This window comes from Polyodon spathula, chromosome 22, assembly GCF_017654505.1.
Source record: "Polyodon spathula isolate WHYD16114869_AA chromosome 22, ASM1765450v1, whole genome shotgun sequence".
Taxonomy (NCBI): Eukaryota; Metazoa; Chordata; class Actinopteri; order Acipenseriformes; family Polyodontidae; genus Polyodon; species Polyodon spathula.
This window is the reverse complement of record NC_054555.1, coordinates 14,626,317-14,654,202: the sequence shown is the minus strand read 5'-3', so window position 1 is coordinate 14,654,202 and position 27,886 is coordinate 14,626,317. Positions and strand designations below refer to the sequence as shown.

Sequence of the window (27,886 nt, the reverse complement as noted above, 5' to 3'; positions counted from 1 at the left end):
TCTTGAATATTGTGTGCAGTTCTGGTCACCTCGCTATAAAAAAGATATTGCTGCTCTAGAAAGAGTGCAAAGAAGAGCGACCAGAATTATTCCAGGCTTAAAAGGCATGTCATATGCAGACAGGCTAAAAGAATTGAATCTGTTCAGTCTTGAACAAAGAAGACTACGTGGCGACCTAATTCAAGCATTCAAAATTCTAAAAGGTATTGACAGTGTCGACCCAAGGGACTTTTTCAGCCTGAAAAAAGAAACAAGGACCAGGGGTCACAAATGGAGTTTAGACAAAGGGGCATTCAGAACAGAAAATAGGAGGCACTTTTTTACACAGAGAATTGTGAGGGTCTGGAATCAACTCCCCAGTAATGTTGTTGAAGCTGACACCCTGGGATCCTTCAAGAAGCTGCTTGATGAGATTTTGGGATCAATAAGCTACTAACAACCAAACGAGCAAGATGGGCCGAACGGCCTCCTCTCGTTTGTAAACTTTCTTATGTTCTTATGTTCTTATGTTCTAACATCCTTGATTCCTCTTCTATACACTGGTGGCTGGAACCTCATTACCCATTAATCATTCAGTTATGGCCCCTGTCACATTCCCACATGTTTTAATTCACACTCACACACATGCACGCATGCACGCACTTACGTACACACACACACACACACACACACACACACACACACACACACACACACACCTTATACCGGAAGGCTTCTGCCCTGACACAATGACTTAACAATGTAATTGACTGTTCAGTATGTTCAGTTTATTTTTAGATTTTTTTTTGTGTAGTGTATAATTTATAACGATACATTTTCAGAAAAGCCATACAACGTAATCTCATACAATTCCATATCATTTACATGCATGTGACATCCTTCAAGCATATTTACATGCATGTGACATTCTTACAGCATGATTTACAAAGCTTACAAGCATAGTTTCTGGGCAATTGCCGAATGAAATAGATATGTTCAGTCTGTTGATTGTCTCGCATTCTGTACTGAAAGTCTTTAATCAGAATCCTGGGACTGACAATGCCAGCCTTGATCTAATTTAGGGGGTACAACCATATATAGAACATTTTTTAATCAATGCAGTATTTTACTAGCAGTGTAAAGGTTTCAGGAGGGAATGCTATTGTGTGCCGATTTAGTACCAGTAAGTATCCTGGCAGCATAAATCACAGGTGTGTCTGTTAGGCTGACTGAATGACAAATAAGGAAACCACATTTTGATAAACAATCAGATGAATAAACAGAAATACAAGATCGATGGGTTTGGAAATGGGATTATATGGTAATTAGAATTACAGTACAGTTCTGTCCAAAGGCTTGTCATCCCCCGCTATATAGAATTAATGACACCTGCTGAATAATGTTACATTAACATATTGAATTACATACTGTTTTGTAGTTTTCCATATACTTTAAAAACTGACACAAATTAAAACATGTGACATTTCAAAACGTAACATGAAATACTGTACTGCTATTACGGCTTCCGGTGGACTTTTGCAATTTCATTTTGTAGTTTCTTTGATTAAATAAAAGATCTACATTTTATTACCATTTTTGTTTTTTATAATGTCTAATCCCAAAATACTTGGGGATGCAAAACTTTTGGCCATAGCTGTATAAACTGTGGCAATGAAAATAACAATAAAACATCTCTTATAAAAATGTAGCTAAAGCATAGTGAAGGAATGGTAAAACACAGGTAAGCATTGTAAAGCACAAAGAAATGGTAAAGCATATTAAAAACCATTTCAAGCCCCTGTTAACAATGGTAAATGCATAGTATAAGCATGGAAAACTCATGGGAAACTTGCAAAGATACAACAGGGGAAACTGTTATAAGAGACAAAAAGGAAAGAATACAAACATACCACTAGCTGATAAATAAGTATGGTATTTCACATCCATAACTTCAATTTAAAACTAGAAAAAGGTTAAAAAATAAATTTAAAAAGAACTGATGACACCACTCTGTTTGATAGTTCTGCAACATTGTGCATCTTGCCCAGTTAATACGATCAATGTTCAGCTGTATTGACGGATGATAGATTTTTTCCAGCTGTATGTTTGTGCAATTAACAGAACACATGCTTAGATGTTATAGTTAGGATTAATTAACATTTGTTTGAGGAAGTGCTAATTGACTATAAAAAAAACATTGATCCAAACACAGTCCATTACAATACAGATGAATCAGCCATGAAAGACCATACAAGCTGTTGCAAAGAGTGATCTCTCTGCCTTAGAGATTTAACACGGGAAGCATCTGAGCTAACACCTTCTTAAAAAGGTAGAATATTTATTTTTTAATGGCATCCTTGTGGACAAAAGTGCACTTGCAAACCATTAACATATAAGTGACATTTTAGATCATTTACAAATAGTTTAAAAAAATTCCAAGTATTTAAATATAGTGCACAAACAGCAGTGTTACAAAAAATGTACAACTAGATCACCAGACTAGACCTATTTTATTCTACCCCCCACAGTACAGAAAGCCACTGACCGTGTTATGTGGTAATTTTGTTAAGTGGACTATATTTAACCTAGAAAAAAGAAGAAATAGTGGGGATATGAATCAAGTTTTTAAAATCTTGACAAAGGAGTTGACAAAGTTACCTGAACCAATGCTTTAAGCCCAGCACAGGAGTCAGGACACAGATGTAAATTAAGTTGTGACAGACTTAGGACAGGGTGGAAGGAGACAATTCTTCACACAGGGAGGTTACCTACAGTATGGATTACCTAGTCATGCTGCTGAGGCAGAATCAGTTGGTCCTTTAAGACCCAACTTGACCACATTTTGAGATCAATCGGTTACGAGGAATTGGACGAGCTTAGATGGGCCGAATGGCCTCCTCTCATTCGTGAACATTCTTATGTTCTTATATAAATTCATTCAAAAATCATACAATTCTGTCTTTTCAGAGTGTCAGTTGGGTGTACTATACAGACGATGGCTGTAGTTCTTCAGTCGACCAGTTCACATGCTGTCTTTGTTTTAGCTGCATTGTGTTGCCATTGCTGGTAATGCTGATCTCGCTAATAATTCTCATTGACTTCATTCAGGGTAACACATTGGTCCTAAAAAAGGTAACCCATAATCATTTTTTAAACTTATCAGGGCTTTTAGTTTTTTTTTTGTTTTTTTTATGCGAACTATTAAATTACCAATATCAGAAATTTAATTGTTGATATAATCTATAGAAACATATGTTGCTATAAATATTATATAGCAAAATCATTCTTCTTGTCATCAGCTGTGTATTAAATTGTTCAAACAGATTGCCATTCATTGGAACAATTTGTAATCTGCAAATAAAGATATGTTTATAAAAACTACTTGAAATAATATATACTACTTAAATCAGTAATTGTAATTCCAAACTGATCTAAGGGAATGCATAGGTTATAGCTTCAAGAAAACTCTGAACAGCAATTTTTGATTATTCTTGTTAAACTACTAGCAGCATCATGTCTGTCAAGGGGGAGGTGGGAGGGGAGTTGGAACGGGGGGGGGGGGGGCTGTGGGAATGGTGTGGTGACCTGGCTTACACCCTAGTTTACCACTTCCCAGAAAGGTGGGTTGATGTGAACGGGGGGTATGGAAATTTGGTAGATCCAAACAGAGGAATTTAAAAAGAATCTCAGAAAAAGAAAAAAGTCTGAAAATCAAGTCATGTATTCTTTTTGTGTTTTTGATGTTGGTTAATCCCCAAACTAGAATTTTGTTTAACCGAAATCCTTTTCTCTAGCAAATTGAAAAGGAGTATAAAAGAGGAATATGCAGGAATATGTTAACTATCCTTTTTTTATAAATTAGGCAGGACTTTTTCTAGGGAAATCCAAAAGAGTTGACAAATTCACACTCTTGGATAGTTTTTTTTTTTTTTTTTGGAAAGGCAAACCGTTATAGAACTGGTCAGTCTGTCCAGACTGGAACTGAACTGATCTTGTGAAAACTATTCCATCTAAATTGATATGAGACCCACTGCCAGCAGGTGTGACTTGGAATAGGTTGGAATCAGCCCAGTCTCAACACAGCTTAATAATAACAGAATGTGTTGCGTTTTATAACACTATGTAATACAATTTTTGTTCCTGGGTAGTAAGTGTTATTTCCTAATTGCTTATGCCTCAAAAGTATAGAACATGGCTATTATTCCCCACAAACTTTGTTTTTGTGACCAGGACAGTGATATTTCAAAATATTTCAAAAAACAACATATGAATCCAAATTAACATGTATTTATACTAAAGTAATACAAAGATGACTACAAAAGATTTAGAAGTGAGTAGTTTTCGAGATTTACAATTATACTGTAAATCACTTTCATGAATCAGCCCCCAAATGTAGTTTCCCATCATATTCTCGTTATACTGTCCTTGATAGTGACGTTCATCTAGAGCTCTGACAAATTGTTTCAATACTTCTACTACGACTACTACTACTGATACTACTATGACTACTACTACTAATAATAATAATGATAGTTACACATATAAAAAATACTATACAATTAAATAAATGAACAAAAACAGGCAACATGGAACAAAGCTAATTTCTAAGCACAACCCCACAATAAATGATGATGTCTAAATCAAGAGGTCTGATGTCACTCATTCCTGAGTAAACTGGAGTAAGCTGCACACACCCACAGGGACACGTAAACAGCAGCAGAACCACTGGACTGGGACTGCCACACACAATATGACATGATATTCTTTCCACATTATACTTCAAGGTTTGTCACAAGTTTGTGGGCATTAGCAATTAGATTTTGGAAATTCTTACAGGGAAAAAAATACTTTATTGCTGACAGTTATTTCAGCAATGAAATGCTAATATTGCACATGTGTCACCGATATGAAATCTGACTTGGTCAATGTTACCATGTAGTAGCATTCACAGTGCCATTGCTTTCCATAGAAAGCCAGTGCCATGCTTCCATTAGTCCAATGCTTAATACCTTGCTGTGCTTCGGTAAGGGTACGTCATGGTAAATATGTAAGCATCTGTGAGGCTTTCTAGCAGAGGGAGCCCTCTTCACAATTCTGTGGGGCTACACATTTGCTATGCAGCTGAAACGACTATGATTCAACAGTAAATAGATCATGATTAAGCAAGAATTTTTATAAAATGCAATTGCTTTAAAATCACTATATATTGTAGCATTGCAGAAAGCAATTCAACAGAACACAATGTTCTGTAATATTTTGAACAGTGAATAAAGCTTGAAAGCACGGCTGACAATTAAATGGTCTGTATTCAGGTACACAAGTGCACCTAACGAGACTAACAGGAAATACCAGTTAGTGCTTCCAAAATAGTATACCGTGTAACCGAAGCTGATTTTCAAGTTTGTGCACCAAAAGACTCCAGCGTTGCACTCGTCTAGAACATTCAAAAATTCTGTGATGGGCGGATCAATAGTTGTCCTGGAACGTTTGTGGGGCAGAGTGGGAGGGGCGAACAGCTGGAACAAGCCCAATATAACCACCTCAGTGCGAGTTGCGATGTGAAAAAGTAGTTAAACCTGGACTACAGCTGGAGAGCCTTCTGACAAGAAAATATTTATTTTTCCCGGATCATTATTTTGTAAACAAGGACCGTCTGAGCAATGTGCGGTAAGTCAAATAAACGTCATGGTTGCTGGCGTGATTAAGCACAGACAAATACATACTTTTATGCTTTACTGTCAGAGGATCCAAATCTCAGACCAGTGCTTTCTTAAGTGTATGGCTAGCTGGAAATGGGCTGTTGAATTTTGTTTTGAATGTTAAGGAGTTGATTGCAAATACACTAAGCTATAGGGGCAACATATCTTTAAAATACATTTACTCCAACGTATTGGTGACGTGCCATTTTATTGGGATTGTGCTAAGATTCTGCTATTTAATATTATAATAATAATAATAATAATAATAATAATAATAATAATAATAATATAATAAGTATGCTTACTTAGCAGGCCCAATAATAAAGAGTTCGTTGTAAAGGCAAGTAATGTACGAGTATAATAAGTTAGCCCTTTGTGATGAATAAATGCACTTTAATTATTTAAAAGCACTAGGAGATTACGGTATTGCACTGGATCATATATTGTCAGTACCGTAATAAAGTTATAGTCCAGTATATAGGTTGAGCACTCGAGTTACACTACGGGCTCACATCTGGAGTCCGGCTGGTTATGGTCACGAAACAGTGTTGTGGGGAGCAGCAACTGAGCCAAGAGCCTGAGTTTATGTTTGGGAGGGGAAGGGACGGCGGGGGGTAGAGCGACTGTAGAATGTGTTAAGTATATCGATGAACCACTTTGTAGATAATTTAAATACGTATTTCGTGTTATCAACAATTGGAATATTTTGTTCAATATAGTGAATACTGTCCCAGTAATAACTTTGTACATATGACGCACTTGCTACAAACAGTGATACTATATACGAAAATATCGACGGATTTCACAGAATTTTGCAACGGTGACTTTTTTTTTTTAAATTTTCTTAAATAGTCCCAGTTACCTTGCTTGTTGTGTGTGTACAGTAATGTGTATGTTTACTTGAGATATGGTAAGGCAATTTACTGCTTTCATGTCCACAACATTTAATCCCGCACAACCGACTGATTTGAATGGTTGAATGCACTAGATTGTACCTCACATCTCAGTCGATAATCTCTGTTTATTATTCAAGTCGTTCAAGTTTTAAAATAACCTTATTTAAATAACTAATTGCATCAAACGCATCATTGCCAATTCAATGGCATATACACTAGTCCAGAACTGCGAATTTCAAAATCCATTCACAATAAATAGAATGGAATGACTAATTTAACATGTAAACGGTCTCAATGAAAACTTCTAGTTGCCATAATAATAATAATAATAATAATACTAAAGGCTTCAAACAATGTCACTAGATCTACCAGACACACTACCTATTGTAACAGCTGTGTTGTTCTGCAGTCGAGGTTAATTCCTAATTTTTACCTTGGCAGAACATTCCGCCATGGCAGTGTCACTGTGAACAGGCATCTGAACAAGCAACTTAGTTTACCTGTGCAGAACACTGCAAGCACTGTATCTCATTATCAAAGGTCAGCTGTGCTACTGTAGCAGCAGCCCCTTTCACCTATACATTGAAAAGATAGAGAACCTATGAACTTTTATAAGTGCTGTTAAAACAATCTTAATGTAATTAGTGGAAGATTGGTAGTTTTATAATGTAAACACAGAGTTACGCATTTAGTTGTTTTAATGCGAATTGTTAAGGTACAATGCTGATTACAGACAGTATCATATGAACTTACTGTAGATCACCCTCGAACCAAACACTGCCTAGAATCACTGTAATTAGTTGTACTCACAAAGCTATGACCAATTCGGTATTCAGCTTGTACACTAGTGCTCTTTTTATTTATGGACTATGCTAACGCAGAAGTCTGTTGAAATGTTTGCAGCAGGTAGTTCTGCAAACTATAAGCCCATATTGGCTGTTAAACACATGTGAATATGGATATGTCTTTAATATTTCTTGTCTGTCTTTTTGTAAAGGAATTTTTGCTTACCTGAACTACAGAGTTCCCCGTACCAGGAAGGAGATTTTTGAGACACTGGTGAAAGGGCTCCAGAGATTGGAGTACAGGGGCTATGACTCAGCAGGTATGTATTGGTTTATAAATGAATATGCAGGACAGAAGCACCATAAGAGCGTCCCGAACAGATTCCTTCACATATACATGGGCCCAGAGGTTTGAGTTGACTGCTGTCTCACTTTACTTGTAAAGCTGTATTCAAACTCAGGCCTCCAGAGGTTAAATGCATGAGAGACTATTGAATTACTGCCTCCAGCAGGGACACTATCAGTGTTTGTATTTACTGGCTTTCTAAAATGTTACTGTGCTAATAGCATAGGGGAAGCATGGTCAATTCATAGTATAAAAACAGGACATGTAGAGTACACTGCAAGATTTATTAAAAGGTTACTTCAGATCTGCCTGTATTACATGGTAAGCAAGTAGCTTAAACTCTTGTGTGCTTCTTGTTGCCATTATCAGGAGTTGCTGTTGATGGACCCAACAGTAATGGGAAGAATAACAGTATCTGTCTGGTCAAGAAGACAGGAAAAGTGAAGGCGCTGGAGGAAGAGCTTTACAGTGAGTTCACCTTTATTCACCTCTGCAGTTTCAGTCTGAAGTTACACGTAGGAGCAGATGTTATCTTTTGACCTTCTGAAACAATCAAATAATAATAACACTTACAACTGGAAAGGTGCAAATACAGACTTGCTTTATGTCGTGTGTCCCAGTTTTGTAATGTACAGTGATCTGTTTTCAGAACAAGATACCATGGACCTGGAGGAAGAACTGGACACACATCTTGGAATCGCACATACCCGCTGGGCAACACATGGCGTGCCAAGCGCAGTCAACAGCCATCCACACCGCTCCGACAAAAACAATGGTATCTGTCTCGTAATTAGCTTGAGCATTGTTATTCACAAGTAATCATTTACTTAGTACAGCTCATTGGATGTATGTACCAGGGTAAAAAACCCATTGAGATATTCGTCTTATTGTCAGAGGTCTTGGCAAGATGGCAGAAAGCATTACAACACACAGTCATGCTGCAATTGAAGTACAGAACAGTCAGACAAAACTGTTACAATTAGTGTCATAAAAGTGTGATAGTTCATAACATCAGTGGTAACTTGCTGTTGATTTAAAAGCAAAGGCACATTTTCTGCAATAAATGATATAAAACCAGCAACAAACGACGTATTTGCGGAAAGGTGAAAACATTGATCTGAGTAGTGCAAGAACAGGACCTGCGACTTTATTTCCCATTGGTAATTTCTTAGGAACAGAATGTTGGTTTACACATGAGCCCAGACCGAATGTGGTTATGCTTTTTGCCTTGCATTAAGAACATAAGAAAGTTTACAAACGAGAGGAGGCCATTTGGCCCATCTTGCTTGTTTGGTTGTTAGTAGCTTATTGATCGCAGAATCTCATCAAGCAGCTTCTAGAAGGATCCCAGGGTGTCAACTTCAACAACATTCCTGGGGAGTTGATTCCAGACCCTCTCAATTCTCTGTGTAAAAAAGTGCCTCCTATTTTCTGTTCTGAATGCCCCTTTGTGTAATCTCCATTTGTGACCCCTGGTCCTTGTTTCTTTTTTCAGGTCGAAAAAGTCTCTCGGGTTGTTCAAGACTGAATAGATTAAATACTTTTAGCCTGTCTGCATATCACATGACTTTTAAACCCGGAATAATTCTGGTCATTCTTCTTTGCACTCTTTCTAGAGCACCATGCATGTTTACATTTTGAAATCACCAAAATGGAACAATCACAGATTCAAAAGTCTTATACAGATCATGTTTGTTAGATAATCCACAGACTTTAATACTTTGCTTTTTGTTCTTCTTCAAGAATTTGTTGTGATTCACAATGGCATCATCACCAACTACAAGGAGCTGAAAAAGTATCTGGTAAGTGTAGTGTCACTCTAACCTGCTCCCCTGGAGGAACACCCTGCCGTAATAACATGTGGCCTGAATCTGTGCTTTTCTCTATTGCAGCAGACAAAGGGATATGAGTTTGAATCAGAAACAGACACGGAGGTCATTCCCAAACTGATCAAGTATGTGTTTGACAACTGGGAGAGTGAGTACGTGAGCTTCTCTTCCCTTGTGGAGAGAGTTATTCAGCAGCTGGTGAGTACACTTCTATCATGTGTGTAAACAAAGCTGTTTGACACACATTGCCTGTCCTTTTTAAAGGAATATTGCTTTTAGGGTCATCAGTACTCTTCAGTATTTCACAGTAACAGAAAACGTGACTTGTCAAATAAATACGTCATATATAAACATAACCAAACACTATTACCTTCTAATGAAGAATTGGTAAAATAGATTGTAGCTGATAAAAAAGTACCAGATGGTGACATTAGTGTTTTTAGGCTGTAATGTTCAACAAATGCATTTATTATTTAGGCCTACATTTCAACCACCTTTTCATTTTCTGTAGTATAAATAATGATTTCCTTATGTTTGAGTGTAAAACCTTGATTACAGTTTGTGTTAATCCCAGGAATTGTTTGGTAGCTGCAAATGTTTTGAAATGAGGTTTAAAACTAGCTGCAGTACTAAACCATTTCCACCTAACCTCCCTGCAATGCATTCTCAAACCTTGCCATGTAGTTGTCTTACAATAGTCTGTCTATTCCTTGTCCTTTCAGTGGTAGCAGTGGTGGTATTTTTCCACTATTTCACTATGGATTACTAGTAACTTCACCTTGGCTTGAGTATAGGAGAATTGTTTTATAGCAGCAGTAGATGAATGGTGGAGTGGCTTTCAAGAAAAAGGTCTGATTACTTTGTTTTTAATCAGGCTTATTTTCACTCTTTTTCTTACAGGAGGGGGCCTTTGCACTGGTTTTCAAGAGCATCCACTATCCAGGCGAAGCTATTGCCACCAGGTTTGTGTTTTTGCACTATTCTTCTTTGCAGTGTTTGTCTCTGCCTGTAGTCGTGGCGCACGCAGTCTCTGTGTCTTCACTTGCTGTCACTCTGCCCTGACCTCTTATCAGTAGCAGGCACTTCCCTCATCCCTGGAAACATTCTTGCTTTAGTCAGGACGGTGCTTTTTACATTGTAATCATGATCAACGGCCACCCAGTTATCAAAGAGACCACGCACTTCTTACTGCCAAGTCTGTTTCTGACTACCCCTTTGAAGGGGTGCTATCAAGGTTTTATTTTCTTATTATAATTTTATCACCACTACCACTGCTCCCCCCTTTTCTACCGTTGAGGAAGTTTTTATTCAAGAACCCAGTATTACAAAGATAACATAGTTGAAGAAACGTTTGTGCTGCACTGTAGTTCAGTCTCACGCCGGTGGCCCATGTAATGACAGGAAGGGTAGCAGGATATAGCAGTCGATCTACGGCGTTGATCTAAAACAATATTTGCACATTGTCAATAACCAGACCATTAATCATGCTAATAAAGAAAACAGAGGTAAGAAAGCAGCCCCATAAACATAATTTCTTATGTGCCTGCCAGCCTCAGTCTTCTATCCTGTGTTCCTTCTTGTGTGCACTTGTATCATAAAGGAGACATTCAAGTTTGTGTACATTTCTCAAAGGTAGTTACCATGTAGCTACTGTGACTCCTTTTGGAGCCTGCTTTGCACCACCTGCTTTAATGACAGAATGGTATGTTACATTTTGAAATATCAGCTGTCCTTTAACAAAAACAGTAAAAAAAACATATTGATAAATGTGTCATGTTTGGTTTCAGAGCCTGTAAATAACTCCTTTGCTGTTCTGGCAAGACATTTCTAAATTTCTCTCAGCATTACAGCAGCTGCAGTGAAAGACAGCATAAATTAAAATACCCTAAAGTATCTTTCATATCATCTATCGCCTTTTTATGACTCTGGACTACTGCATTTAGGGCTAATAAGAAATACGAAAATGTTTTTTAGTGATGAGCATGTGGGCTGGTTGAAACCTTAGTGTTTTGGATTGCTTCATTTCCTCCCTTTCTGCCAGTGAGCTCTTGTGAATGGGGCCTATTCATTAGAGTTGGCCCAGGGCCTTGCGTGAATGCAGAGTGCTCTGGCTGTGACTCAGGGGACAGCAGAAGTGAATCCTCTGCGCGTAGAGCAGCGTTTGCATGCTTTAGACAAGGGAAATAATTGTGGAGTTGTTTGGAAAGAGCTTTAGGAGTGGAAAAAACCCAGAAAGTAAGCCACACTATACATCATTAAGAGGCTTACAGGTTACCTTGCAAGTAAGACAGCTCGATAACGGATTGGACAATGAGCCAAGTAATATGATACTGAAGTGGTAGTACTGGTTAAGTTTCTGCCATGTTGCACATGCAGCCAAGACCAAGCCTTGGTGATTCTGGGCACTTGTAAAATAAGAGGGAGTGGAGTGAGGGGGTGGACTGGAAGGGCAGGGAAGACCGGGGGCTACAAGTGAAGCGTCCAGGGGAAGATATTGTGTTTCCCACAACTAATACAAAGTTTAATGTATCATGTGGTTTCTTTGTAGTTATTTTATTTCACTGTTTCTCTTAAAATAATGCGTGTACATGTAGAAATGTGGAAAAATTCAGTCAATGAAACTATGGCTTTCAAATGCTTAAATGGCATTGGTCTTTGAGATTTTTCAGAGATCTGAATACATTTTAAAAAGATTAGATTGAACTTGTTAACTAAATAATTGACTGGGTTTTTACTTTGTAAAAAAAAAATGCTAATAATGATTTGGAGAGAAAGTCATTGAGTATCAGCAGATAGCAGTATTGCCACCCTAAGATGGTGATACTGTAGCTGTTTGATCATCAACCTGATTCCATTGTATTTCTTACTTTTTGTGCTTGTGATAAGAAGATTTAAAATTCCCAGGCTGAGGGTGAAACACCAGAAGGATTAATATGTTATGGGTGGTTATGGAGCCCCTAATCTGTTTACAAAAAATGCAAGTTAGTTTCGTAGATTGCTGTTTGTACCTGGAACTGGAATGCATACTGCAAATGTCTGTGACTTTTTGAATCAGGGTGTGTTTCTGAGGTTTTAGAAGATATTTTAAGATATTTATTTTTAGAAGATATTATATTTCATTACGTTTCCATAACAATTCTAAGAAAGTATTTGTTTTGTTTTCGGTGCCAACAGGAGAGGGAGCCCCCTGCTGATCGGTGTGAGAAGCAAGTTTGACCTGTCCGCTGAGGAAATTCCAATTACCTACAATAACAGTAAGTCTTTACACTGTTAGAATACCTGCCTGTGTCTGCAATAACAGCAAGTCTTTACACTGTTAGAATACCTGCCTGTGTCACACTGGCAAAGTTACAGCATTTTATTACATTTATTAGGTTTCAAACAAGCCACTCGAACCTGTGCAGCCCTCGTGTGCATGTGTGTCATTCTGGATCCAGGTGAAGCTGTCTAAACTAATCCATTTGTTCTTTTTAGCATTCCCGAAGTCAGTTTTTAGTGACATTCCGTTAAAGGTGTATGATGCAGCCGGGTCACAGGAGTCTGGTGCTAGCATAGGTGGAGTATGCCATTTTAAAGTGGGCACCTTCCTATCCTGTTCTGATCATGGGTAAATCGGATGCGCCTCATTGGTTATTCCCTGTGATTATCTCCTTCAAACAATATCACTTTGAACTTTGTTCTGATATAGAGTACAATCATCTCTTTAAGAATCACACCACTGAAGTAAATCATTAATTACACTGAATCGTTATTGCAAAGTGCCTTTCAATGGTAACATGCATGTTGATATACTACATGTGTGTGTAACATACATTTGCCACACTGCTGCATCTCACAGAAATGAAAGTGTATTTTTTATCATGATTTTCAGTTATTTAATGTAGCCATATCTTTGTAAATACACTCAATCTAGAGTGCCACAGAGTACAACCTGTATTCATTCTCACCTAAATCTACCAGTCAGTAAAACCCAGAGTAGGGGGGCACCTTGGAAAGAAGCCTGTAATGGCTGGCCCTTGTTGGCTGGTAAATCTATTGTGTGCATATAAACCCAGGGAGATGATAGTCAGCAGGCAACCTTGAGAAACAAAACTTTGGAAATGGAGACACCAATAAAAGTGGAACAACATTTCTAATTTGACTAGTTGTCTATAAGTATTATTGCATGACGTGATTAATGTGGCTTCTAGTCTAACTGATAATCTAACTATATATCATATGTTATATGACACGTGCAATCTCTTTAATTTACTTTCATTGGGTTTCCAAGTCCTGTTATCATGGTAACTGCACAGCTTGGATGAACAAACATCACAAAGAGTTCATTGACAACCAGGACCAAACAAGACAAGACCAAAGCACCTGTCATATAATAGCTGTAACTACAGGATGTATATCCTTGTAAACACACTATACTCTGCAGTTATCCCTACGTATATATACACAGTGCTCCAATAGTAGTCTAATAATTCAGTATTTGAGTACTATGTATAATGGAAGTAATATATACATATGTGGCAGAAAACACAGTTTGCCATAAGATATTGACAAACAATTTTGCTTTTCATCTTGGGTTGCGTTTCTTATAAGAAGGTTATCTTACACTTGGGATGGCAAACAAACAGTGCTAAAACTAGGGGCTTTAACTGTGCTATTCTCTTTAATCAAACAAAACCCCATTAATAATATATTTCATAGGACACAATTATAGCATATTGTTTTTATGTCTTTAGGTCATTCTAAACTTGAGAACAATGAAAAGGATGCTAACAGGAAGCAGAGACTTGAGAGTTTAACCTGTCTCCATTCTGTTGGAGACCTGAAAGCGGTGGAATATTACTTTGCTTCTGATGCCAGGTAAAGTATAACATAATACATAATAATACATCAGTAATACATTGATACCCTTATGCTTTAAGTCATAGTCTCCCCACCAATTTGACTCCAATATTACATTATTACAAAATGGGTATTTTAAATACCCTATCCCGATGAGTCAGAACAGGTCACATGGGGGTGTTGATATTACAGCATATCACCATGGGTCGGCACTTCTTTTCAAAAATGGGCAAATCAGTGGTAGATATCCTAGATACTAGAATTTTGAAAAAAAAAAACTGAACAAAAATGCCATACAATAACGAAAAAAAGCAAAAGTATTCAAATCAAACTCGCTATTCTGATCGCTGTGCCCCTTCTCCCTGAACTCTGCCAGAACTACAGCGGTTCCCTATCCCATTGTGACAATGCATAGTTGTTTTTTTTTAAATATCTTAAAACTTTCAGCTTTTTAAAAAAACTTTTGGGTGACTCTTAAAAGAGCATTTTATGGTTAAGTGGATGTTTTGTTGCTGCTGCCCCCAGTCTACTGTATGTCTGTACTCCTCCTTCGGTTGGTAGTATCTTCTGCCCCGTCTGCAGAGCTGTGTGATCTGTGATGCAGAGTATTTATAAAAGCATCTCGACAATTTCTGCCGTACCTTTCTTGCCACATAAATTTGTCCCGGTACGATGGTATCACCTCTTCTGCTGTGCCCTGCATTTTTTTAAATTGTTTAACACAGGCCCAGTAGTTCTTCACGTTATCCAACCATAAACCACAAAGTCAGTTTGATAAGTGACGAGGTATTCCATAATGCAACGTCTGTCTCGCTACTGTGAAGCGGTAGCACTGATCTGGTATCACCTGCTGTCACTTCTGTGGAAAACAAAGGACAATTTTAAAAAAAAGACAGCGCTGTCACCTGATACTATTGCAGATCTTGTGAAAAGGGATCTGCATGACTAAAGGCAGACTCATTTGTGTTGTGTCATGATGAAAGTGGGTAGTAATATATTACTTTAAAATGTTGTGAACAAACCAGGAATTACAAGAAGTATAAGAAATCAAATAAAGAAAAACTGACCTTTCAATGGCAATGTTCAATTCAACATCTATAAATCCCTTTTTTTTTTAATTAATGCATTTTTTTTTTTTTTTTTTTTTAAGTTACTGTATATGGAACTATTTTTTCTTAGCTCAGTTTTAGACTTTTGTTAATTAAAAAACATTTTTCTTTTGTTTTTCAATTTAGTTCGTTAACCCGTTTTATAAGCGCAATAACGCACTTCATCGTGGCTTGCAATGCTCATGGGGTGTGGTGATATTAGAGTATATCACACATCTAGGACCATAACCACAGCTGACATACTACCGAGGTCAAACTCAGGTTTCAAGCTATAGCTGCAGTATTTATATGACTGCTCGGTATTTACTATTCAACCTCCAAATCTATGTTACACGGCAAACCAACACAGAAAATTGCATGAGCATCAGCATTTATAATGCAAAAAAAACAACAGAGGACATGACCTTTTGTCCTCATAGCTAGTTACTGCCATGCACACACCGTGTCGTGGCATATTTCTTACGTATTACCCTCACTGCGGTCAAAGCCTGTTCAAAAAAACTGATATAAGTCCACAGGGGGCACCAAAAAGCCTGTAAATAAAAGAGGCCTAACACACACCCTACATTATATAGTGAATTCTAAAATAACATTTCACTGGATTATACACAAAGAAAACCATGTTATATATGGGCATAGTTTTGGTCTCAGGTCACATAAACCACACAATTAGGCATAATATGTGACAGTCTCTGTTTGAGAGAGGTCCATAGCTGACTGGCTGAGGGTGTTGAGTTACCTTACGAAGCTGTGGGAATCTCTCATGAGGCCTTAACCCTAACCTGACCCTAACCCTTCACCAGTACTAAACTGACAATAACTAATATGACTAGAAACAGCATCCTTGACCGAAACAGCCACTCCCTGGTTTGTGTAGAAAGTGCTTGTACCTTCCTGAGTAATCTGATTTCCTTGTTTTCCGCAGTGCCATCATTGAGCACACCAACAAGGTGATCTACCTGGAGGATGACGACATCGCTGCAGTGGCTGAGGGCAAGCTCTCCATCCATCGCATCAATCGCTTAGCTGGAGACGATCCCTCCCGAGCCATCCAGACCCTACAGATGGAGATGCAGCAGATCATGAAAGGTCAGGATGCGCTTGATCACAAGCAGGACCCGTTCCTGCATATTGTTAGACATGAGAACGGCTCCCCGCGGCATCCCTGGGCCTGGGGGTTGTTTGTTTATAGATATTTTTATCAAATTATGTTGCATAGGTTTTGTTTAAATGTGTGAAAAAAATGATCAATCTTGAGCAATGAAAAAAGTAGGTGGCAATGGAAAAGGTGTTGAAGATAACTAAGTGTACAATAATTTTCCATTTTGAGAAACAAGCCCTCTCCCCATTGAAATGTTTCTACAATTGCATTTGACATTCTTTTTTTCATTTGAAGGTAACTTTAAAGCCTTTATGCAAAAGGAAATCTTTGAACAACCGGAATCAGTCGTCAACACCATGAGAGGACGAGTCTGCTTTGAAAACAACACAGGTAACAAATTAATTACTGTATCCCATCCCTCCCCAACATTCCCATACAATTGAGACAAGTACTTGACACTTGGATATGCTACTTTAAAACCAAAAAAAGAAACTGTCAGATCAGTGTTACCAGTTTGTATTCCTTATCTGCTGTAGAGCAAAAACCTGAATGAAACCTATTTCTGCAGTCAAAATTAATACACAATCAAAAGGGATTATTTTGTAAAAAGCAATAATGCATATAATATGTTTTTAAATAATTCTTTCTTTTGTATTATTTGATAAATCCTTTTTTTTAATTTCAGTTATCCTTGGAGGCCTGAAAGACCACCTAAAGGAAATCAAAAGGTGTCGCCGTCTCATTGTCATTGGCTGTGGCACCAGTTTCCATGCTGCAGTAGCGGTAAGCTGCATTTCAATACAGATCAAACAGTATGCACAACACTGCAGTGCTTCTCTTTGACATGTGATATTTGTCAGGATGTAACAGTGCATTCTCCCCACTCCAGACACGGCAGATTCTTGAGGAGCTCACAGAGTTGCCTGTGATGGTGGAGCTGGCCAGCGACTTCCTGGACCGAAACACACCAGTCTTCAGAGACGATGTGTGCTTCTTCATCAGCCAGTCAGGTACACCCTAACAGCCAGCCTGCAGTCTCTGCTCTCCACAGGCCTCATGTTCTAAAACCCCACAATACTGTCATGGTATAAGCTCGGGGATACTCTTGGGACACCCCTTCTACACTGATAAGCCGGCTTATCAACCTGTATACTTTCCATTGCAGGTGAGACCGCTGACACCTTGATGGCCCTGAGGTACTGCAAGGATCGTGGGGCGCTTACTGTCGGAGTGACTAACACTGTGGGCAGCTCTATCTGTAGAGAGACAAGCTGTGGAATTCACATCAATGCGGGACCTGAAATCGGGGTGGCCAGCACAAAGGTAAAGAGCAGCTTTCCTTAAATGCATACCCTTAGACCAGGGGCGGCCAAACTTCTTGACCCTACGAGCCGCCTACCAACATTTTCGTGGGGCTGAGAGCCACAAGAATCATTGTTTTAAACATTTGTTTTAATTCTCTTAAACATTATAATGGAATATTGTACTTACTCTGTGCAGTACAGTAGTTCTCTATTAATGGCAGCAAAATACACAAGAACAAGAGAGAACATTGCAGAGCCTTACACAGTCTCTGTGTAATTTTTACTATACTGTAGATCTACATGTATTAAACTTTAAATGTGGTGTTTTTTTCATTATTTCTGGTTATACTGTATACATTGTGTACTGAATAAAATATATTCAAAATATATATATATAGATAACTGACCTGATTTCACCAAAAACACCCACCACATAAAGACACATTTATGTAAGGATTGTCTTTGACAAGATGCTCGGTTAATGCTTAATGCTCGGTTTTAAAAATAAAGAAGCTTTTTTTTATTTCATATGGCTGCTGCATGTATTACATACCCTTCATTCGAGCTGCAAAGTGTGCATCACCCAGCATTTCACTGAGAGCCATGGTTTGGTTACCATTGCCTCAGACCACATCTCTCTTTACGACAATGACTCTCAGTCTCTTTTGTTGTAATACACTACACTGTGTTTTGTCTAAATGAACAAATACAGTAGCTGTAGTTTTTTTGTCTCCTAAGATAGATAACCCTTCTGTAGCTAAATTGATGGTTGTTCTTTTAAGTTTGAAGGTTACACAGTTTCTGGTAAATTAATGCTCTAAAAACTCTGGGCTGTATTTATAGAGCATTATCATGCCATTAAAGAACTTCACTGTACGTTAGAGATATGACCCACTGTGAGATAGACAGGTGGAGTTCTAATCCTAAAAGGAACATACATGAAATATCACACTGGCCTGTTGTAATGGATCTCCTCCTTACAGCTAACAATTAACAATGCTGACATCAGCATAAGACTTGCCTCTCGATTACAGAGCTTGATCTTTAGTTTACTGGTAAGACTTTGCTCTTTGAACTGTATGGTTTGCAGTTTGTGTCCAGCCGTTGCTGGATCATTTTTTGTATTCAAAAGTGAACACCACATTATTTAAAATGTGTAAATCTTTGTGAATTGTCTGATTTACTGTAGGAGACGTACACTGGGTGCCTATTAAAATATTTTTTCGCATATCTTTTTCAGGCTTACACTAGCCAGTTTGTGGCATTCATCATGTTCGGCTTGATGATGTCCGAAGACAGGATCTCCCTGCAGAAAAGGAGGCTGGAAATCATCAGCAGCCTACAGGCTTTGCCAGGTGAGCGACCCCCTGACGTGACTGCTAACCCTTTCACTGAGTACAGGACTCGCTGTTTAAGTGCACAGAGTTTGCAGTATAACAAAGCAAACATTGTTACAGCCATCCAGAATAGCCTGGAATCTGTTTCCTGTGGATAATTGTAAAAATATCCTTTAAATACAGAAGTATGATATAAGAACATAAGAGGAGGCCATTCAGCACATCAGCGCTCGTCTAGTGCCTAGTAGATCTCAAAGCTTTGTAAAGTCAAGTCTTATTAACATTTTCCATACCCTGTAAAGAAGCGTCCCCTACTTTGTACTGTTTCCTTTCATCCTGGTTTCTGTGTAGGATTAAAGTGATACAGAGCACCCCTCAATGTTTTCAAGAAACGCATTGCATCACCTTTGCTGTGTCTTGTAATGTCCGTATCGCCACGTTATATTTGTAAACATACTGTTGACTCTTGAAATGTGTAATCACACATCATGGGTCCTGAATCATTCATTTATACATACAGGCTATACATTTATCAACATTTAGTCAGGAGCTGTCGACAGTAGAAAATCTCTTCTGAGGCTCACAGTATTCAGATCACTTTCCCCCTGCAATCAGTGCACCAGCGTTGTTGCAGGAACGAGAATGAACTGGGTACACTGTGATGTGCAGAAGAAAAATTATCTTTCTCCTGGTGAACGGTCCCAAATAAAAGTTGAAAATATATTATTCCCAAGTTGGTTTACATATGATGTGTGAATGAGAAATATCAAAACGATCAGGAATATTTTGAAAAAAATAATGCTGCGATATGGATAACTTGGGATACAGGTATGGTAAAGCAATGTGTTTCTTGTAAAAACTGCAGAAGAGTCTGTTTACAGCCTGTTTGATTGAATCGCTAGTCTTGATCTGAAATCGATCTTCGCTTTCCAGTGATTACCAATAAAAGTGCCACAGAACACTGATAACACTATTTTCTGCCCTTTGCAGGTCAAATCAAAGCAGTTTTAGCTCTGGATAGTAAGATTAAGGAGCTTGCAGATGAGCTGTACAAGCAGAGATCTCTTCTTGTGATGGGCCGTGGGTTTCACTACGCCACGTGCTTGGAGGGCGCCCTGGTAGGTGTCACACTGCTGTTTCTTTGAAATAATGCACTTTATGTTAATTCTAAAAATCTGATTTTAACACAAGTCAATGCATAGTAAGTCTATCTCATAGTGACTTGATAGTTGTTAATCTGGGTCGTGTAGTTTAAACCTATAAACGGTATACTTGACATTGAGGGGTCTCTTAATAAATTAAACAATGTGTGTACTTCCATCTGGGTTATTGCCCTCCTTGTTAACATCAAGAGATTGTATAAAAATGTTATGGTGGAAAGTAGTCTAACCTCTTTAGATCATTTAAGAAGAGCTCTGTGAAGGAGCTGTACTGACGAGTGTTGCATTGTCTTGCAGAAAATCAAGGAGATCACTTACATGCATTCGGAAGGGATCTTGGCTGGAGAGCTGAAGCATGGCCCCCTGGCTCTCATTGACAAACACATGCCAGTTATCAGTACCTAGGTAGCACTCCCTGCGGATCAGCTTGGTTTATTGTCTTGTTTTTATATTTTTCAGGTGCCGTCATCGTTCAGGTAACGAACGCCGTTGCATAATGGCTTATACACGAGTTATATAGATGGGTAGGCTCGAGAAGAGATGAAACTCTTTTTTTATTTATATATATATATATATATATATATATATATATATATATATATGTGTGCACCAATATTGATATTTTGATATGATATTGATATCGTTCAATATCGATAATAATTTCCATATTGCACATATACTCGTAGAAACACTTTTTATTGCAAATACTGCTAAAAATACAAACGCTGTATAATCAAGTTTATTTTATATTAATATACAACAAACCCTTTACATACCAATCTTGTAGGTCAGTCTTGTAGGCAAACACCACACACTAAAGTATTATTTAACCATTTTATGCCATTGATTGGTGTTGCACTCTCACTGTGTTGCATCTCCACCCCATTTTTGCGAATTTATGCAGGAATGCCCATAATTACATATTCATCTAAAGCTTAACTGTAAAGAAAAACTGCTGTCGCAAATCATTCCTTGAAAAGTCGCTAACAGCAATGCGCTTGTTTAGTACATTTCACCCCAGACCTCCGACTCATTTGCAACTGGTTTGCAACTACTGCGGCCGCCTCAACACTTTAGTACATCTAGCCCTAAAAGTGCAGCCTGCATTATTTGGCCACCAACAAAAAAAAAAAGCACGGTGAAAAAACAAAACAAAACGCAGACATAGCATACCTGTCAACTCTCTGTTATTTGCCAGGACTGTCCCGTGTTTTGGACACTTCTCCAGGAACTCCCAGGACATATTTTCTCCTGTATTTTGCACAACACTCTACTGTTTAACCCCTTTATCAAATTTCAAGCTTCTTGGACCACATCATAGTCTCACATAATCCTAAACAGCATTGGAAAGGCACACTTTCTTAAACAACACAGGACTGATTTTAACGATGGGACATGGGAGCAAGAATGATATTTGTGATAAGCACAAGAGATCACAAAAACACGAAAAAAACAGGTACATTCAGAAAACCAGCGCTTCAATTAATAACATCTTTCACTGCCAAAGGAAAAACGGAGATCAAGAAAGTTACAGGGACCTTTCTGTAGCAGACAAGTTCCCAGACAAATTGCAAAGTATTCAGCAGGAAAGACTACAAATAGTGAAAGAACCTTTCTATTACAATTTCACCATCAACATTGCTTTAGAAATCAGATTGATAACATGTTTATATACAGCAATAGTGTGTTCATTTAAAATAGAAGATAGTGGACAATGAAATGTTACTGACAGTGGTATTATTGATCTGCCACATGTGCAGTGGAATAAATAACATTGTTGTGTATTTTGGCTTTTTTATTTTATTTTTTCTGATGGACTCAGAGGGTTTTTTTCATGTTGTAAAGTAGGTCCTTTGATGACGAGATCAATGTACAGCACCAGACTCAGCCTTTAGGTTTGTTGTGATGAAAGTAACAACGTCTACTGTGTTTGCTTTGCTATTGTGCAAAATCAACTACAGTGGACCTGTTTACAAAGTATTGGCTGCTGCCAAATCAGCCACCTACAACTACAGTACAATAAGAACCACTAGGGGCCAGAGAGAGTTTGATTGTGAAGCATGCCGTGGTTGTTTTTCTGTTTGATATGTATCTTTTTTTAGAAGGATTGTTGTATCACAGCAGCATTCTATCAAATAAAATGATGGAATAGTTGTATGCCTTTGTCTGATGTAGGTATCCACTTGAATTCAGGCCACTAAGACTTCAGATTACAAAAGCCTTATTTTGAAAACACAATGTTGGCAGGTATGCAAATAATAATAAATAAGAAAGTGCTGTAAATATCAGAATATTCAAACAATTATTTTTGGCATGTATGGGATACAAAAATCAGATGTTCGTGTTCGCTACAAATGACAACTACCTTGCACTTATTTACCTTCTCACCAGAATTTGCATGACAGATTAAAAAAATGGCAAATGAAAAAGGGCTCCATGTGATATTTGAGATGAATATATATTGTAAGATGGCAGGGAGGGGGTTAAAATCTTTCCCTGCAGAAAACATGTGAAAATGCACACCAGGTTTTTGTTTAATTGTTTTATTGTTTAGTAATCCCCTGCACCTGGTGTTAATTGTAAATTAGAGCCAGGTGCAGGGTATTTAAAGAATGCAGCAAGTCTTTTCAGGGCTTCTGAGAGGTGGGAAGCAGAAGGTGTGCTCTGTTTCTGAGCAGTCAAGAGTGAAGTACAGTGTTTTTGTTTGTGACAGGTAAACAGCTTCGCCGTTCTGCGTGTTAGTCAGGGACCTGGTGGTGTATAGTCAGAGCTCCAGAACAGAGTTAGGTTTTGTTTGTGTTTTGTTTATTTGATTTGTGTTAATTAAAAGTGCACACAAGCGTTATAAAAATCAATTTCTGCTTCCTGGGTCTGTTTTTAAAGGGGCAACGAACCGTGAGAGTTGCAAGGATCTTTCACAATATATATATATATATACACACACAGGCCCAACACGGCAGCTCTTGAGCCTCTATTTAAAAATTTTAGACGCCATAAAGTAAACAAACCAGATTATGTGTGCACACGCATAGTAATCTCTATGGAAAGCCGTTGTGCTCCTTTAGAGTCAGAATCTCATGGGACAGAAAAAAGGCATTGTGTTGTGTCTAGTGATTTTTATATATTATATATTTTTGTATATATTATATATTTTTTGTTGCGACTTTCTGTTATGTGGAATGTAATAAACAAGAACCAAAACGGTGAGTTTTTTCCCCTTCACTTTACAATGCCATGTCCACGTTTGTTTTATTTGAAGTGTAAAAATGTAATTTCAGTTTTTGTTTGCTTGTTCAGCTAAAAAAAGGCACAAGTAAACCTCATGTTATTGCTTTAAGAAAACGTGTCTATGGCCGCTGTTTACTGTGAAGAAAGCGCAATGGCAAGGAATGAAAAGAAATAGAAATACAATGCGGTGTCAACGACATGTACTGTTTATTTCAGGAATAAACAAAAACAAGTTTAACTCAAAGTGCTGTTTGGCATCCTTTTGTTTTTTAGTTAATTCACTGGGGTAAAGTAAGTTCTGCACAACTTATTCTTTACTCCTGGGATATTTTTCTATTTTAACATGTTACATACTGTAAGGTCTTGCTGTAAAATAGAGGCACACACACAGATGGGCCATGGCCACACACCCCTGCCCCTGCTGCTATGCTGTCTCTGCCTGCATTCAGAGCAATATAATGGCTTTTATTACTTCTTGAAAAATGAACGAATATCCGAACGAATATTTAAATTATGAGCCAATATTCAGACATAAAAGTCCTGTGTTTGTCCCAAGTAACATTTTTGACTGCAAATATATATTTATTATAAATCTATTATACACGTTATTATTATTACTATTGTTATTAATAATGAGTCATTTAGCAGACAGATGAGGGGGGATTGATACAGCTGCCGATGCAGTCACACATCTCATCTGAAGGATATATGCACACGTACATATATACAGGTACAAGTTTTCCTACAGAACCATAGCTTCAGCAAACCTGATCCTTATAGTCTACGAACTGAGCTAAAATACCAGCACTTTAGGTTAATGATATAAAAATGATCCAGTCAAAATGTTTAGCACAGTACATTTTTAAATATTGGTAGTACATCAGGATACCCTACTTGCCGCTTTTTCCCGCTACATATTATTGTTAAGAAGAAGAAGAAGAAATAATCTGAATCCCGCAGTGACTGTGCAAGGCTCTCGCCAGTAGAATGTGGTTATAATATATTTTATTCTTGTTAATGATGAGCTAGTATATCAGTAGTCCACGAGTTCAACACGTTTGTCAGTGCTGTCCACCAGGATTTCTGAAATTTCATTATGTAGTATGTTAGTCTTGTAGCAAGCTGCATTAGAACTGTATTTGTCTTTTTTAACAGATTCGTACTTTAAAACAAATCTTGCTCAATGAATTTGCTCGAGCCTGGTGTTGTCGGTAGACAGCAGCAATAATACAGCTACGCTAATTTAATACATATTTCGGTACAAATGTGACTTTTTAGGTACCCATGTAAGCTAGCGTACAATGAATTTCATCATATTGCTAAGAGGGACAGAACAATCTCGGCTAAAGCAATCAGCTATTCGATGACCAATGACTAAGATAACAAAATTGAGTTTAAAGAACGGCTTTGCTATTTATTTATGTATTTATTGCAATGGTTTTTATTTGTAGCCTTGCTTATAAGTGTGCACATTGTGTAATACAAGTGTGACACTGTCGCTTTCTCTTCTGTAGGGATGCCCGATCATCATATGCTCCGAGGATGACCCTGAGAGTATGAAGAATGCTTACAAGACCATTGAGATCCCCCACACTGTGGACTGTCTCCAGGGAATACTAAGTGTCATCCCCCTTCAGCTGATGTCCTTCCACCTAGCGGTACTCCGGGGATATGATGTAAGTTGAACTAAATCAGTAGGGCAAAATAGGTCGAGTCTTAACTCAAACTGTAATGTGTAACCACAATGTACCGATACCTAGGCATAGACAGCTTGAAAAGATCTTGAAAGGTGTACACTATCGTAGGTGGAGAAAGTTTTACATTAAGAGAAAACTGCAAAGGACCCCTTTAGTACACTTCTGGTATTCGGTACACCCCGAAGGGTCCTTCTGTATTAGTGTTGCTAACCTTCAGGTAGCTAATTACAATGCCTGCATAGCGAGTATTTTTTTATTTAATGTATCCCATTTAAACTACACTGAAAATAGAGCTAGGTGATATGTTAGGGCAGATTCAAGTTGAGTTCCAGTAAAAAGTATTTCTCAAAGGTAAAATGATACAGCCATTGACATTTAACATGATGTTTACATTGACACCCTAAATGACAGCGTTAAACATTTGTACCTAGAAATACTGTATGTCAATTTAAATACCAACATAATGCTGATTCAAACTCTGATCAACTGACGTCTTTGTGTTTTTTATTCAGGTTGACTGCCCAAGAAACCTGGCGAAGTCTGTTACTGTGGAGTAATCCTGTGAATAAAGTGGAATAAACAGCTTTTCTGTATGAATATCAAAAGATTGAAAAAATAGTTATAGACAAAATGAAAAGATTGTAAAAAGGCTTTGATAATGAAGCAGACCAGTTTGAAGAAACACTATACAGTTTGAATTGCCGTTTTTAGCCTTATCCATTAGACCTTTTGTTTCAGCTTTTAAAGATTTATACTGAAATTCCCAGGTTTATCAATAGTTATAGTTTAGTTGGGCCCACTCAAACATAAATTTGTACAAATACTGTTTTTATGAAGGAATTCCATTACGTTTGAAAAAGATGGGTCTTATTAATAATAAACAATGTAGTTCAGTCGATATAGTTATAGTAATATTTGTCAACATTTCCTTAAAAGGAATATATTCTACATTCTCGTGAAATTGTACGTAAAAAAATAAACATGAAGATGTACAAGCTTTACGGTTTAAAAAAAAAAGTTTACTTTTGTAAAGGATAGAGGTTTTATATTGTGCAATATTTAAAGCTCTGTTAACTTTCAACCTTTTTATGTTGACAGAGCTTTCATAGTTTGAAAAGTTTTTAATTTATAACTTTTTGTAAAGGGAAAGGTTTACGTTATTTTTCCACCTTTTTTTTTTTTAGCGGTAGTGTTTTACTGTTCATGTTATTATATATGTATTTTTGTGAGTCATAGTGGAAGCTGTGACAATTGGTTTGCCTATGTAAGTAAATAAAGAAGAAGCCTTTTATTTAAAAAAAGCAGGATATTTTATATATTTTTTATTATATTAAGGGGTCTGTGGTTCTGTGAATGTTCAAAAAATCAAAATAAAAATATATGTTGATACATCTGTGTTATTTTTCTTTTACATTGAGTTATGGGTATTACAGTGAATGGGCAGCAACACAAAGCTAGAAAAGGCTACAAGCCCAGTGTTTGTATTGCAGGGACTGTCTTCTGAGCTGTGGTAAAAACAGCTGAAACACCACACCGAAACTAATTGTTTAGATGATTGATTGATTTAAATATAAAAGCACCCGAGTAGGTTCGATAGGAAGTTGTTATGAGACAAACGGACCTGTGTGTACTGTCTAAAGTAGTGTTAAACACTCACAAAGGAGAACTTTTAGTTTTTGTTATAAAGCCCTGAAAGGGATGAATTTTGTTACACCATATGTTTCTTTCTCAGAACAGGCCTGAACCAAAAAAAAAAAAAAAAAAAGTCGTAAAGCACAATTTTGACCTGAAGTAATTATCCTCAAGAAACTCTTCATGATTCACATTTATATACCAGGAAAGGATTATTATTACTGTTTTTTATCATAAGGTCATAGCAGACAGCTCAATTAAAAGGGAGCCCCAACTAGAAAAAGAGTCATTTTATTGCTCTGTTACTCCGAACCCGAAGCACCAGGAAGATAAAAACAGCTCGGTGAAGCCAAAAAAAAAAAAAAAGTGCTACCCAGCTTTCTACATTGGGTTTGCCACAGCAAAACAAACAAACAATCTCTATTGTGTCATAGTTGACTTATGTGGGTGTGAGGAGGAGTGATTCCTAACTGCTCTATAACGGGTGTTCTTTTAATGTGTGGGTATCCACTGAAACGAGAGAGACAAGGGTTTGCAATTGAAATGCTGTGCAGGCATCTATGTTTTGAGAGGAACAGTAGTTCCTCGTACAAGTTAGAAAAACTTGTTGGAAAATAGACTCTATACAGCGCCAGGAGTTTTGCTGTTTTCACCATGTTGCAGCGGCAAAACTAAATCAGTTAGAATTGTACTAGTACCAAAAGTCTGAAACTTTCTTACATCAAAAATGTGAAAAAAAACTAAATACCTCTTATACACAATGAGATAAGTAGTCAAACTAAGGTAAAACTGTTATACTCCCATCTTCCATTTCTTTTTTAGTTTAAGATTGTGTAGCGACTTTTCAAACAGAAAAGCTAAATAACAAGACATCTACCAATAATGTGATTCCATACGTTGGTCAACGTCAAAATAAACCAGGTATCTCAAGCAGTTTGATATCC

The 27,886-nt window shown here is 37.5% G+C and overlaps 1 protein-coding gene across 1 annotated transcript; it reads left to right on the top strand.

Annotated features, from left to right (window-relative positions):
* Positions 1–5,490: 5,490 nt before the first annotated feature.
* LOC121297536 (glutamine--fructose-6-phosphate aminotransferase [isomerizing] 2-like) lies at positions 5,491–26,699 on the top strand. Its single transcript, XM_041223890.1, has 21 exons — positions 5,491–5,646; positions 7,572–7,679; positions 8,075–8,173; positions 8,355–8,480; positions 9,449–9,507; positions 9,598–9,732; positions 10,435–10,496; positions 12,709–12,788; positions 13,009–13,089; positions 14,268–14,391; positions 16,408–16,571; positions 16,879–16,974; positions 17,270–17,367; positions 17,474–17,594; positions 17,750–17,907; positions 19,129–19,243; positions 20,216–20,343; positions 20,683–20,782; positions 20,845–20,861; positions 25,128–25,289; positions 25,823–26,699. Exons 1-21 carry the CDS (start codon positions 5,640–5,642, stop codon positions 25,865–25,867), a joined length of 2,085 nt encoding a protein of 694 aa, XP_041079824.1. The 5' UTR covers positions 5,491–5,639; the 3' UTR covers positions 25,868–26,699.
* Positions 26,700–27,886: the final 1,187 nt, after the last annotated feature.

Coding starts and splice junctions, on each gene's coding strand:
- LOC121297536 (XM_041223890.1), top strand. Junction 10,497..12,708: donor GGCGAAGCTATTGCCACCAG/GTTTGTGTTTTT, acceptor CGGTGCCAACAG/GAGAGGGAGCCCCCTGCTGA. Junction 25,290..25,822: donor CGGTACTCCGGGGATATGAT/GTAAGTTGAACT, acceptor TTTTTTATTCAG/GTTGACTGCCCAAGAAACCT.